Raw genomic sequence first — 14,563 nt, 5'->3', positions numbered from 1 at the left:
CAACACAAAGCCCTACCAGCAACAGCAACGTACATTTAATCACTGACATGTAACAAAGCCCCTCTCAATAAAAGGGCTGTATCCTGATGGGGTGGCTTTGGGAGCCTACCAGGAAGGTGCAAGAAGGCACCTGTGTAGGGAGAGCTTGCCCTCACCACCACGAGGCCTCCATGTCCTCCCCGTTGAGGTCCCAGCCTCTCCTGGTGGGCTCCTCTGGCCACTACCCACTGGCCAAAAGCTGAACTCCAGGCTGGACCAACACACCCAAAACTGTGCTCTCCTCAGAGAGCACATGGGCAGGACAGGGAGGATGAAACGCAGGTGTCCGCCTGGGATGGGCAGTGGGCTCAGGCCCCTGCCAAGTGAGCTCCTAACTGCTGAGGTACAGTCTGCCCTTTTCATTCAACTATGGAGCACAAATACTGTGAACAACCCTCCTTTAAACCCCAGTGTACGACGAGGCATAGCAAGAGAGTACCAAGCAGCAGTTTTCCATCCTTGACACAGCCCTGCTCTCCCCCATGCAGTCTGGGCAGCTGGAAGCTCCTCAGAGAGTCCTGGTGATTTTCTGGATGACCCAGCAAGCCTCCCTCATGGGGAGCAACCTCTCCATGTTTTAAGCAACAAGAACTTCCAAGTAATGCAACTTCTTCACCCAAAAAAAAACCTTTCATGAGAGTCTAACCTAGTCGTTGCAAGCTCCTGGGATTATTTGGGATTGCAAGTAGCTGTGATGACAACAAATCTGGAAGGAAAATATATCAGAAGTACACAAAAACTTAACTGATGCTGTCTCAAAGGTACCTGACTGTGCCAGTACCTGACAGATTTCAGATGGCATGGAGGTAAACTACAGGCAGTATTTTTCTGGACTCCTAAAAGTATCTGACAGTCTAGCAGACACTCAGCACAGAGCCAAGGAAGAAGCCCTGGGCTAGCAATCACAACAGCCTCACTGCAGCCTCTCACTACCTACCTACACAAACGAGATCTCCCAGCAAGGCTTCCCAGCCCTTTGGAAAGGATCAAAAGGATCTTCAGGTGCTTACTGGGGTATCTTTCTGGGCAACTACGCACAGTTAGGTTGAACAAAGCCTCCCTTGTTGGAGGTAAAAAAAGACCCTCCCTCCTTTAAACAAGCATCCACAGCTCAAAAATCAAAATGAAATTGTTTTGTAACTTGATGAATTGAAGTGATGTATACCAGGGCTGTTTCCCTGGCAGTGTGCAGGCCAGTTCACATGCAGAGGTGATTGTCACCACTGGACAAACAAAACTGATCACCACCTCCTGTGCAAATGCCAGCCTGGAGGCCAGCTTGTAAGCACCTGCTGTCAGCCTGTGACTGCAGAGGAATACAGGAGAGAGACTCCGAACCTAACAGCTTGCTGAGAGCTTCAAAATGTTTGAGCAGCCCAGGCCCAAACCAGAACAAATTCTTACGTCTGTGGCTAATGTGGAAAGACGTTCCTAGGTCATTAAATCCATCCCCTGCTAGCACAGGCAGCCAGGCTGTAGAGGCCATTTGATCCTCACCTGCTTCAGAAGAAAGGATGACTGGGGAGGAATGTGAAGAACAAGCAGGAAAAATTTCCTCTCTTGATATGGAAATTTAAAGCAAAATAAACTACATTAGAAGATAGTGACAACGTAAGTTTACGAAATACAAATGTTAAAATACCATCACTTGCCTCCTAATTCAGCACATTATCTTAATGTAGCATATTATTTGAGACATAGAGCAGACATGCCACTATGTTTACAGCACCCCTGTCACACGGTAATTTTGAAAGCATTATTGTCAAGCTGACATTTTATTACACTTCTGGAAATACGATAATTCAACCATTAAGTTTCATTCAACAATTGTGAAGGCTCAGGAACAAAGATGCATTGTGCTTTACTTCAGACTATTCCAAATGTTGTTGAAAATGGAGAATGAGGGCCATAACTTTTCATCCATCCCCCATCCCCTTGAAGCTCTGTTCTTTTGCTCTCTGTTGGAATTTAATATCAAATTATCCCTGCAAGGAGCCACTGGAGGAAAGCGATGCGAGGTAAGCAGATTGGTGCTCCTGTCATCCATTTTCATAATTTTAGTTTATGTAAATAGGCCATCTATTTCCAAGCCAAACACGGGGCTACTGCTGTGGACTGAGCAAACAAAATTAGCTTTCAGCCATGTAAATATATTAGCCATCATCTGACACAGCCTCACTGAGGTCTTTAGGGACTAGGAGCATGCAGCATAGCAAGCGGACGGCACATTGCAGCGTGGGAGAAGCTGTGCCCTAGAGCAGAGGCAGACAAAAATAACTGTTGCCTCAAAAGAATGCAACATTTACACAAGAGATGCTCTGATGGACGAGTTTTGTGGGGAGGTTACTACTCAGTTAGGTTAGGTGAACACAAGTTTCTCACTGACAGCTGAGAGTGCTTTTGTGCCGGACATGGCACACAGGGACTTCACACACAAAGCCGCTCTCCATCCCAAGAGGTTTTCACTGTAATATGCTTATTCGTGGCATAATCAATGTGTATATTCAGACATTAATCTTTGGCTTTGACTAATCAAAATTCTACCCGTAACTCAAAGAATTAATCTTTCTTTGTGGTAGTTTATACTGCTTCTAGAACTAAGGAGCCATCACCAGCAGGAGTACTCGCTGCACTGATGGCAGACAGGCAGTGATACCCAAACCCTGTTGCCTCACCTGACAGGTTACTGTGAGCGTGAGACAAAAACAACTCATAATGGTAAGTGTTCTGAAACCCTTGGAAGATAATATGCTACATAAGTGGGAAGCAAAGATGATTACAAAGAAGCTGTATTCTTTGTAGAAAATACCGCAATAACCAAATTCTTGTTGCTCTTCCAAGAAAATCTCAAAGATTCCAAGAGACACATTTCAACAAGGTCTTGTACAAAACACTGCTAGAGCTGCCTTATTTCTAACAATGAAAAGTTAAGTGTTAAATTTATGCTGGCTGCTTTTCTTCCTCTCCTCTTGGTTTACATTTCCAAAGCAGCAGAAGAGGAGAGGCCCAAAAGCTCAGGGACTTGAAGGATTTCATCCAAACAAAAGATTTAGGAGCTGCTGCTGTGTACCGTTTAAACACGATCATATTATAAGTGCTACTTATATGTAAGTAATTAATTTTCAGTCTCTTCACTGCTTGTCTTCATTTCTGAATTCTCCTCAGTCTGCTACGAGAATATTTCTGCTTCTCCTTTTCCCCAGAGGAGTATTACAGAGGCACCACGACAGGGGAACAAGCGCTCCGCCTCCCTGTTCACCACCCCAGCCGAGGCCTGAGCGGCCGGCCGGCCAGCCTGGAGCGGGCCTAGCAAGGACCCACAGCACCCCGAGCCCCCAGCGACAGGAGCTGACAGCGTGGTGCTCCAACAGCACAGGACCAGAACAGAATCCCAGCGCCGCCGGCATTCTAGATGGGTTCAGAGTTGCAGAAAAGCGGCAAAGTGAATTTCAGGGGAAAATACATTAGAAGATAGTAATGTATGTATACACAGACACAGATGTACACGTGTATGCACATACACACATCGCGTAGGAAAGAAAATAGGAAGCAGCTGCAATCCCCTGCCCTCTCCCCGAGAACCCTTCTGTTCTCACCGCTTTGTCACCCTACCCAGAGGGCTGCAAATTCCTTCTGAGGGGCTCTGTCCTATGAAGCGCAAGGCAACCAACTGCTGGTGAAGTCGGTGCCTCCCCCTCCAAGGAGGGACACGCCACTCTCCAAGCCTCACTGCTTCCCTCCTGTCCCAAATGACTATTTATATTTTGTTTCCTCCACTGAGGATGAGGGGGAATGGAAAGGGCACTGCTTACAACCAGACCCTCTCTTACTGTGCTGTTGGAAGGAGAAAGTCAAATGCACAGCCACAGTGGGAATAAGCAGTACACAGTATGAGAGACCAAAATTGCCATTAATGTGATAGCATAAGCACACACATTTGGGACATCATTTCATATGTTGTTCCTAGTTTACTAACACGGGTGCCCTATGCGCTGCTCAGCAGCTGGAAATAGCTACTGGGCAGCAGTGCCCTAATTATACCTTCATTAGATCATCTTGACCATGGACTGTTTGAAGGACTGGAGTAAAGACAGTTTGCACAGTCCCTTTACGCTTCAATAGCAGCATAGCAAGTCCACAAGGCACGTAAAAGTAAGGTTCACTGCGTCTTGGCTGATGAACAGATGTTTCAACAATAGCTGTAGATCCTTAGTACCTCTTGTGCTTGTGCCAAACTGTACCATGGGCCTCAATAAAGAGTGAGAAGCTGGAACGTTCAGCAATCAGCGAAGTCTCCCTTGTGAGCAAAAGGAGTAACTCCATTTAATGACAGCAGTAAAAATCTCTTTATCTGTGTGGATGAGCCAACAGAGGGAGACACGGTGATGAAACATTCCTGCCCAGTATGTGGTATTGGTGACTCTCCGTCCCATACTAAACACTTATATATGGGGTAGGTCCTAGGAGAAATTTTGTATTTTACAAAAAGAATTCATTACAGAAAAAGAAGAAGAAAAAAGAACAAAAAAAATTTTAAAAAATGTTTTTATGATAGTGGAAGTGATTCTGAAACTAAACATCACAATATTTTTTCTTTTCTGAAGAGAGAAAAATCACTGAGAAAACTTCATTGAATTTCTAAAGATTATATTAACTGTGGAGTTTCTATCTAGTTGTGCTTATAAATCTTGAAGGAACTTGTGACTGCCTTGTGAATTAATAATTCATTTCCTTTAATTTTTAATAACTCACTTATACACACCAAACTTTGCTTCTGTCCTTTAAAGAGGCATGTTAAGATTAGAACGAGGATTTCTCTTTCTAGGACAATACTGTTCAAATATTGAATTAGTGCTAGAGTTCTTATTTGGATTTGCTGCCATTACACTGTGTGCAGCATCAAACGGCCCTCCTCCTGCACAGCTTCTGATCCAGAAGTATCTTCATTAATAACCCTGCTCTGAGTAGGTGTGACATTACTTACTGCAGAGCAACCAGGACAAAACAAAGCAGACTAATTCTCGGAGAATCCAGCCAGCTCAGTGAAATCTCAGAATTAGCCAACACAACAGAAATTCTCCTGCTGGGGATAGGGGAGGCAAGTATGCATTGGATGTGCAGGGAGTGGAAGAGTCAGATGAGGTGGGATTTGCCCTGTGCACCTCCCGACCCTCCAGGACTGACATGTCTGATCAAGCAGTGCTTGAACTGGGAGGAAGGGTGTGAAATGCCAGTGAACATGGAAGATACCATGGTGATTAAAAAAATAATAAATATTTTTTTCTAACACTCAACAAGATACTTCAGCTTACAAGTTGCCCCATTAGAGCCAAGTGCATAAAATCCCCACTGAAGTAATTAGCTTATTGATTTCAACAGGATGAAGACTCTATCCATTGCAGCTACTCACTACCTTGAAGTTACAAATGCAATTAACTTCTTTGCTGAACTATTGCCTAGCAGACTATCTGAATTGTCTCAAAAGCTTTGGAGGTACAGATGACTGGAGAAAGTTACAGATCCTTCTCAATTTCAGAGGTGGACTTTACCTACCCCGTGGAAAGAGGGAAAGGTGTATGAAGGGGTATAAAGTAACAGTCAGCAGATAAAATTCTTATGAAGAAAGGATAGTTCTCTTGTGATCAACACAATCCTCAGGCTCAGTCTTTACATCAGTTTTACTAAGTGTTAAGAAAACATTTATCTTTTACATGACCGAACCTTACGGGAAAATCCTGCAGGCTTCCAAAACAGATCACTGTGAGTGATAAACAAAATTCTCTCTCCTTTTCACTGAAAAATCTTTTCAAAATAAGCAGTGCAGTGTAAGCAAGCTAATTTCACCAAATTCCTTATGAATGTTTATTTCCCCTCCCCCCCCTTAAGAGTTTTCTGTAAGCCACAGAGAGCATTTCACTGATTTATACCTTAATGCTTCCATTTTCAGGCCAAATTCTAACAATGTTTTAAATGATGAAAAACAGATGATCCACAGGGATGTCAACAATTCAAGTTTTAGCACAAAATCATGCTAGCCTTTTTGCTTATGAACAATCGAACTTGCATGTTTACAAAGGCTTACACTTTTCACTAAAAAAATTATTCTAATTCTTCTGGCTACCTCCTAAAATAAAACCCCCTAACCTTCCAAAGAGGATCAAACAAACAAAAAGAACCCAATCCCATTAGTCCCAAACATTTCAAAACAGTTAGTCAGACACCCTCAAAACAGAGAAGCTGGAGACATGAAGTGGGAGTTATCTTTTGAGAGCTGCTGTTTGGCAAGCAACACACTTTTTTCCCATTTTGAGCTTGCCTGTCACAACACAAGGTCAGAAATGAAAATACAAAGGGGTGAAGAAGAGGTGTCCTGTGTTTTAATTCTGGTGCTGACAAGGGTTTCCTCTGCAGCCATCGTCAAGAGCAGATACCGCGCTGGTCGTAAATCTGATTGCTTATTCTCCAGTAAAGGATATGAACTGGGACAATAGGCATGGAACAAAACACAACTGGAAATTCAAACACTTTGCAAAGGTCACATTTCGAACACCAGTTCTCTCTCCAGCACGTCTTACAATGAAAACATGGTCCCAAACCTTTCTCTAAGCTGTGGTTAATCACCACCCTGCACACAGAGAGTTAGACGCCCCTCTTGCAGAGGTTTTCCTAGGTTGAAGCATGGATAGCATTCTTCCACATGTACTCCAGATGCTGAAGACCAAGGATTAAAAGGCTGAACTGCTATTGACCACTTAGAATGAAAGGGAAGTGGTTTTAGCCTAATTATCCGTCTTACCCTTACCACTGACACGTTTACAGGAAGCCCCCAGCACTCAGCACGAGCACCTCAGGCCCTGCCCTGTGCGCTCATTCAGGAAGACTCTCCCAATCAGAAGCCACAACTCAAACCAAATGGAAGACATAACTATTGAACGAAGCCTTTGGCACACCTCTGGCATCATATCAGAAGTCACAGAGTCAGAGGCATGAAATGACAACTGATGGGTAAATTACTGTTTTACATACTGTCCCTAAGTGCTTCAATCATGGGAAATTTTGAACTTTATGTTGAAGAAGAACAGTTTTATTTTAAGCAGAGTACCATACAATTGTAGTGTAGACACAGAACCATCCCCAACCCATATGCTGCTTCACATACTTACTGTGGGATGCCTGAAAGTGCATCATTTTAATTATTTGGAATGTCAAGCTTCTTGATTTTTTTTTTTTTTTTTAATGTGCTACAAACTCCAGAGGCTTCATCTCTATTCTCCTAACTCTTTAAGAGTTAATTCTGTCCTTTGTTGCACTCTGTCTCTATACCTTCCCGCTATCCCACATTCTCATATCAAATGAATCAGCTAAGGTACATTTTTTCCTTTCATGACCAAAAATGGCATTCTCTGAGGTCAGCTGCTTTTCTCAAAAGTACTCCTAGATAGAAAGCATGTCCTTTCAAATGCCACAATCAGATACACCACACACAGCTCCTCCTCCAGTTTTGCAGGCTGAAGCATGCACACAATTTTTCTGCTAAATGTATTCTCTGCCTCTTTTCCTGCCATTCTCTCTGTCTGCCTTCCTTCCTTCCTGGCCACATTGTGCAAGCTCTAGACTTCAAACAAAATGAAAACCCACCCAAAAAACTTGCCCCTTCCAACATACATGGGGTTCATGTAAATAACACCTGATATTTCAGCGGTCACTGAACACGCTTCCTCACTATCCCTGGTAAGACTTTTCCAATCCTTTTTTGTAAATGAGCATCCAATATCTACAATGAGATCACAAATCTCCTAAAGTTTTTATTTACTTTTTCCTTCAGTCACTTTTGAAGTCCTTGGAATCATGTGTTTGTTTTGTTTTGTTTTTTTTTTTTTAAATAAAGTTGCCTTACAGTAAGTAATTCTAAAGTTATTTACCAAGAAACTTCATACAATTTGCAATGCAATGTAGCATCATTGCATCTTTGCTTTCTTCTGCTGCTTAAGCCAATATTGCAGTTTACTGCCCTTAACTGCCCTTAATGACCTACCCAGCAAAACATGGAATAATCACCAGGGGTGAATCTTTTATCAACTAGTTTTCTTAACTACTGTGGGTCATACCTGAGTGTAAGCCCCTTTATTTCCACAGAATATTCAACTGGCCTAACAGTATTCATTTGAATGAACAGCTGGACTATTGTCCTCCTTGCTCCATTATTTACCTCGAATCTGGGATTATTTCACATCAATTCACAGCTGCTGGCCATGAAGTGCTGTGAAAGAGCAAAGGCAGCATCCAGAACCACCTCTGACAGCATTCAACTACTGATGTCTCTGCTGAGAGAGCTCTCTGTGGCTCAAAAGTCACCTGTGAGCAATGATAAACACAAGGCACAATGTGGTGGAAAAGACTAAACTGTAAATCAGCCCACAGCCACCAGGATAAGCATGAGGGCGAGGCAATTCGGGGCCTCTCAACAGGAAATATGAAGAGCACTGTCAGTAACGCTCACACATAAAAATTTGAGTTCTGCAAAAGAACCTTTATCCTTTCATACCAACTCCCACTTCAGAGGAGCTCTGGGGTTTGAGGTTGGAGCTTAAGGCAACAACCAGACGTCTCCAACTCCACTGAGTGACAGAAGGCAAAATGCTGCCAGTTGGTTAGTTAGGGATATGCTGTTGTTGTGGGCAAACCTGGAGCACTGTCACAAAGAAGCACGCTGCAGTCCTCGCAGCCCCTAGCCTAGCAGCAAGCTGCAGACGGAGATGCAGCCCAGGGAAACTGATAAAAGCTCAGTCACAAATGCCTCAACAGCTTAGAAATTAGCTTCTGAGGAGGAGGGTAGTTTGAATTTCTCGACTCAAAGTGCTGGGATGATCCTGAACGGTGGAAGGATGCCTCCCCTCCATGCCTCCTTCTGGTAGGGAGTGAAAAGGTGGGCAGGAGGAAGAGCCTGAGCACTCAAGCATCCCTGCACCTTCATCCCACAGGCACAGCTCCATTATGTTGCACAAGTCCAAACACAAATCTGTAATTTGTCCAATAAAACATTTTTAGAAGGGCTAACTATTAAGCATTAGATGCTGAGCAAATAAACAGAAGGAAATTCATATGCATCAGAGGAAATAATGACAGGCTGTAGCTATTGAAAACTAGTAGGAAAGGAAATATAGCTGGAACATTAACGCTGCAATAACTTGCTCTGAAAGAGTATCATGAAGGGGGAAGGAAGAGGAAGGATGTGTTACTTCATGTTAGAGGTGCTCATGGGATTACAGATGACTCAAATCACAGACCTTCAATGCTTACAGACTACACCTGTACTCCAACTAAAGATGGAGTCACTGGAACACCTCTTACAAGCCCTGAAATTCTAATACTGAAGTGAGCCACTAACTCTTCATCTGTTCTTCATGTGTGGAAAGGAAAACAGGCTAATCACAGATGCACACAGCCTGGAGGATGTTTGCTGAAAACCTCATCTGACTAAAGAAAAAAAAATCCCCAGGTGTCCTAAAAAGATGACGATGATTTCTTAAAATAGAAAGTGCTAAAATTCTATATGGAATATTTCAATGTTGAATCTATTTTAGTGAGAGAGGAGACTTAACTAATCACCTAAAAGCTACAAGCAACTTAAGTATCAACCGGTTATCATGATCTACTCACAGTGACTTTGTTTTAGAATCAGTATATAAGTTATTGCCTGGTGTTTATAGTCTGTTTACACAACTGCTGGCACATGGGTCTAGCAAGAGAAGAGTCAGAGGCGCGAGACAAAGCAGAGAGAATTATTAAAAAAGAACCTACTGCATGCCAAAAGGCTTTTCCAAAATGGCAAGAGAGTTATGCTTGTGGAAAAAAAAAATCAAACCATTAAAACAAACAAACAAACAAACAAAAAAACAACAACAAAAACAACGAAACACAAACCAAAAAACATCCCAGAGAAGACAAAGAGCAGAAACTTCAGAAAGATATGCAGGTTTATAAAGAAAGGAGAGAGAAGATAAATTAGTGTTAAACAAATGAAGAAGGAACCTCTAAAGAAGCAGAGGAGCCAATACACTGAGGACTACTAATGGTGTTGAAGACAGTAAAAAGACATGTCTGAAAGAACCCACACAGATCAAGGTGCAGTCAGTAGGATCAAAAATGATGACTTGGGTAAAGAGGGATATTTAAAGAACAGCATGATGTGGAATTACCAGCACATATAGTTTGTTGGATTAAAAAATACTCTTTAAAATATTTCACAATTGTTAACAGAAAGACGCAAGCAGATAGGTTGCTAATGACCATCTCCAAATTCCAGGGATCATGTCTTCTTCTATTACAATTTTATCAGTTTGTCATATGGAGGTGAGGCAACATGAAACTTCTGCAGGAAAAGCCTGCACATTTAAAGGACCAACATAGTGCTAAATAATGAAAAGGGAAGGTTATTCTCACAGAGCATAGTTAAAGTCACAATAACATCTTCTGCAATGCAACTAAGTGCAAGTTAATAACTCTAACAAAGAACAGTCTGCAGACTTAAAGCAGTAGACATGCTTTGAAGACCATGACTTAAGGGCTTAGAGATGGAACAAACTGCTAAGTTCTCATTTTTGTCTTCTGTGATCATCACAGATAGCTGCTTCAGAAGAGGTACTCAGAGAAAGACACAGGAAAAAAATAAACCTAGCAAGGCTTCTGTCACAACCCCATGCTCAGTCCTGCTAGACACACTTCAAGAAGGTAGTGAAAATACTAGAGGGAGCTCAAAGGAAGGCCAGAGAATTGACCCCTGAGAGGGGAAAGCAAAACAAAGCAAATCCTACATGTGAGGCTGACAAGAGTTCACCCAGCTCAGCAACAAGGTTGAGAGCTGTCATGATGACTATTTAGGGCCACATTTCAAACTCACAGATAAGTTAAGAGCTGACAGTAGGAATTTCAGCCTTCGTTTTTTTTTCCCAGCAATGTTAGTAAATGAACTATAGAACAGTTCACTAGGACAGATGGTCAACTCATCAATGCCTGAAGTTTCCAAAATGAGATGACACACTTAAAGAAGACATGTCCAAAACAGCTTTTAGAGGGGGAAAAAAAAAATATCTATGGCTCAATCATGCAAAACGTCAGGTCAGAGGAGTATAATGACTCTTGACTGGTCTTCAAGTCTATGAATTGGAGTACTTAACCATAAAAAATTAGAAGAATAAAATGTCTCCTTTGAGACATGTTGTGGCAAATGTCACTTGTAAGAGCCCCTCCACTATTCAAAACCATCCAGAAACACACAAATGTGTCAGAGCCACTCACACTGAGCTCTGATTCAATAGCTGTTTACATTTGTTAAATAAACATACAAAAGGCTGGGTGTCAACCTGGTGCTGAAGGCACGGTATGAACATTTCAGCAGTCACTCTGAAGAACCCCCTGCAAGGTCCATCCCAAAGCACAGCTCTGACATCAGGCGGGACAAACGCCCGTGATGTTCCTGTGGAAGTGGGTGACGAAATCCACTTGCTGTATGGGAAGGCTGCTTCTTATAATGTGATATCCTATGCTATTGCGTCCATCACTCCCAGCCACATGCGAGCTGGAATAATGTATTCAAACCCAGCACCTCCTTCCACACACATAGATGAACAATTTTGGTATGAGAAAAGAAAAAAATATCAAAGCAGACATTCCCTAAGGGAGGTGGGGGGGCGGGAGGGGGGATAAATCACTTGTCATTCTCCACCAGTAATCAATCTTAAGTACATGCTTCTTTATTTCCAGAGGAGTGAAAGATTCTGGTGCTCTATCATCATTTTATTTACTTTAGCCCAGGAAGTGTCTCATCTGCTTTAAAAACTGTGGATCAATTCTGTATTAAAGTACCATCACTCTGCCTACTCTTGCAAAGTGCTATAAAATATGCTGAAGGGAACACTGGCATGTTCCCTAGGTGCCATGGTTCAAATAAAACCTGTAACAGAGAAGTCTTTTTAGAAAAAGCAACTACCACCTTCCCACTCACTGCTCCCTGAGCACCCAGTGGTCCATATGACATACTTCTTTTTCCTTTTCTGGTTTTAGTCAAAAATATAAACCAAAACCACATCACAGACTGCATGCTAAAGGTTAAGGAAATTACTGGTGGGCTTGACAAATCAGAAGGTAAGAAGGCCTGTCTTGAAGAACAGCATTTTATGTTTTGCTCATCCTCACACATGAATGTAATTCTTAAGAGCTGTCATTTAAATTAAGCCCAGAGCCTAGAGTCAGGTCCATTAGCACGCAAGCTTCTCTTCCACACTGATACAGAGCTAAAGTGCTGCACTGGAGTCCATGGTTTTAATCAACAGCTTATTCCTGTATTCTTCTCTAGATAGGAAATATTCACAACCACCCCATTTCACCTGCTGTTTTTTTTAAGTGCTGTGAAACATGTTATTCATAATGCAGTATTAAAGAGTCAGACTACCCTCACCTATAATCTATTTAACAAATTCCTCCAAAAGCCGAAACACTATATAACAAAACAAATAAGTCAATAAAAAGGGGAAAAAAACAAGTACTCAAAGCAAAAAGAATCACAAATCTAAGTAATTTGAATAGTGCCTTGACTTACGTATTTTAACAAAGCGTTTCAACAAAACCAAGAATTCTATTCAGGGTTCTTTTCACCTGAAGAGCTTGAAACAAAGTTCTCACTACCTCTAAGCTTAGGTCCACAAATTATACTATTGTATGCAAGCTAAGGACATAACCCTCAATTGTAGCAAGCTTTCTGGTATGCCTCAAAAACATATGCAATGTGAGACTTCAGAGGAATACCAATGTTTGTTCCCAGCAAGAAAAAATCAAACCAAACCCAAAACCTCCCCAAACCCTGCAACTGTTTATTGCCAAAACAATTTCCCACAATTCCAGTTGATATCATGCCCATGAATACTGCACCAGTTTGTTTTTTTTTTTTTTTCCTAAAGCACAACTATACTTACGAAAGGACATTCCCAATGTAGGCATAATATGAGCAGCAGTAGGGAGCAGTCCCATCACAGCAGTAAGCTTTGCAGTCATTATCACACTGAGCCAGACAATCTTCTGCTGAATAAAAATAACATTCATGTGGTCAAATGGCAGCACCAACAAAACACTGTACAGCACAGCTTTAAAGAAAATGCAGTCCAACTGTTCTGCAACAATCACAGGGCTTCACTCGAGGAGCAACCTGACCCTGTAATCTAATGGCAGCTCATTCCCACTCATTCTGCATTTCAGGAGGAAGTTCAGAGTTAGGTGCTTTGTGCCTGGATATTTTGTAGCTGACTCTATCAGTTATGTCTCATATTTCCTAAGTTAAAATTCACAAAAGATCATTTTAAAGCACCAAGACACCACGGATCACCTTTTTCCATTCCAGCAAGGAGTCCAGAGCGAAACCTGAGGCTGGGCTGCCTGTCTTGCTGAGCTGCAGAAGAGGAGAAGAAAGCTGCCTGGGAACTGGCTACCTCCCCGAGTCCCTGCCCAGCCGCAGTCCCGGGTGTAAATCGGAGCGGCCTGGGGCTCCTCATCCCCTGCCAGCTGGCAGCAGCTCCCCTCGAGCTGCTCCAGCTCCAGGGCTATGGCTGCGTGGCATGGCGGTGCCCAGCACGGGAACCAGTGGGGCCCTCTCTGCCCCACTGCCAAAGACTGTCCAGCCCAAGCCAGGCCACAAGTGTTTCCAGCAGCGATGTTCTGCTGGACTGCGGAACAACACAGACTGTGAAACAAGAGCTCTTTAAAATTAAGAAGCATGGCAGAACACAAATCCTTCTGCTGCCGTGAGAAACTATTTTAAAGCTACTGACCTCTTGTGCTGTCGCAACTCAGTGTTTTCAAAACCCTAAGTCAGGTGCCCTCAAGTAAATAACACTGCACAGTCTCTGGGGAGTGCCACTGCACTGTCAAAACACCCTTGGGAATCCCACGCTCCTGGAATCTCATCCTGGGCTCTCCTTCCCCACTGCCAGGGCCTCAACTGCAGCTGGGATGAATCCAAATCCCTGGCCTGCACACCATCACCCTTAGTGACCTCTCAATTCAAATGGACTCCCTGGCCTGCACACCATCACCCTTAGTGACCTCTCTGCCCACACACACAGAGACCTCAAAATGAAGATGACAGACTCTGCTCCTGCCTTCCCAATGGGGAACAGATCATGCTGACGAGTTCCCACTATCCTATGCCCATTGCTGCCTTTCACATGTACTGGCCCAATTTTTGGCATACTGGCCAAACCCCAGCTCATCTCAGCTGCTGCCACACTCCCATTCCAGCCCCCCCTCACGGTGCTTCCCACATCCCACGGAGTCTCCTTCACACGCTGACCGCGTACCAAACGGCTCGGGTTGCCGACCCACCCCCAAACCACCATCGTTCTCGATCAGTTTCAGCAGGTGGGCTCTGGGAGCCCGGTCACGCTCCAGCCCCGCTCGAAGCCAAGCGCCAGGCGGGGGCCGGGGCGCGCTGTGCAGGCAGCTCACCAAGGCAGCTGCGCCCTGCACCTCCGCA

General features: G+C 43.3%; 1 protein-coding gene across 1 annotated transcript in view; it reads right to left on the bottom strand.

Moving 5' to 3' along the window:
* Nucleotides 1-13,754, bottom strand: part of CYYR1 (cysteine/tyrosine-rich 1) — a gene marked incomplete at its 5' end in the record, with an annotated part of 54,769 nt that extends 41,015 nt beyond the window's left edge. The window contains 2 exons of the mRNA XM_008941241.1: nt 13,011-13,116; nt 13,521-13,754. Coding sequence (XP_008939489.1) covers nt 13,011-13,116; nt 13,521-13,754 — 340 coding nt within the window. The remainder of the gene's footprint in view (nt 1-13,010; nt 13,117-13,520) is intronic.
* Nucleotides 13,755-14,563: the final 809 nt, after the last annotated feature.

The sequence above is a fragment of the Merops nubicus genome, unplaced genomic scaffold (assembly GCF_000691845.1).
Source record: "Merops nubicus isolate BGI_N331 unplaced genomic scaffold, ASM69184v1 scaffold10915, whole genome shotgun sequence".
Classification (NCBI taxonomy): Eukaryota; Metazoa; Chordata; class Aves; order Coraciiformes; family Meropidae; genus Merops; species Merops nubicus.
The sequence above is the reverse complement of the archived record's forward strand: the minus strand, read 5'-3'. Positions and strand labels throughout refer to the sequence as shown.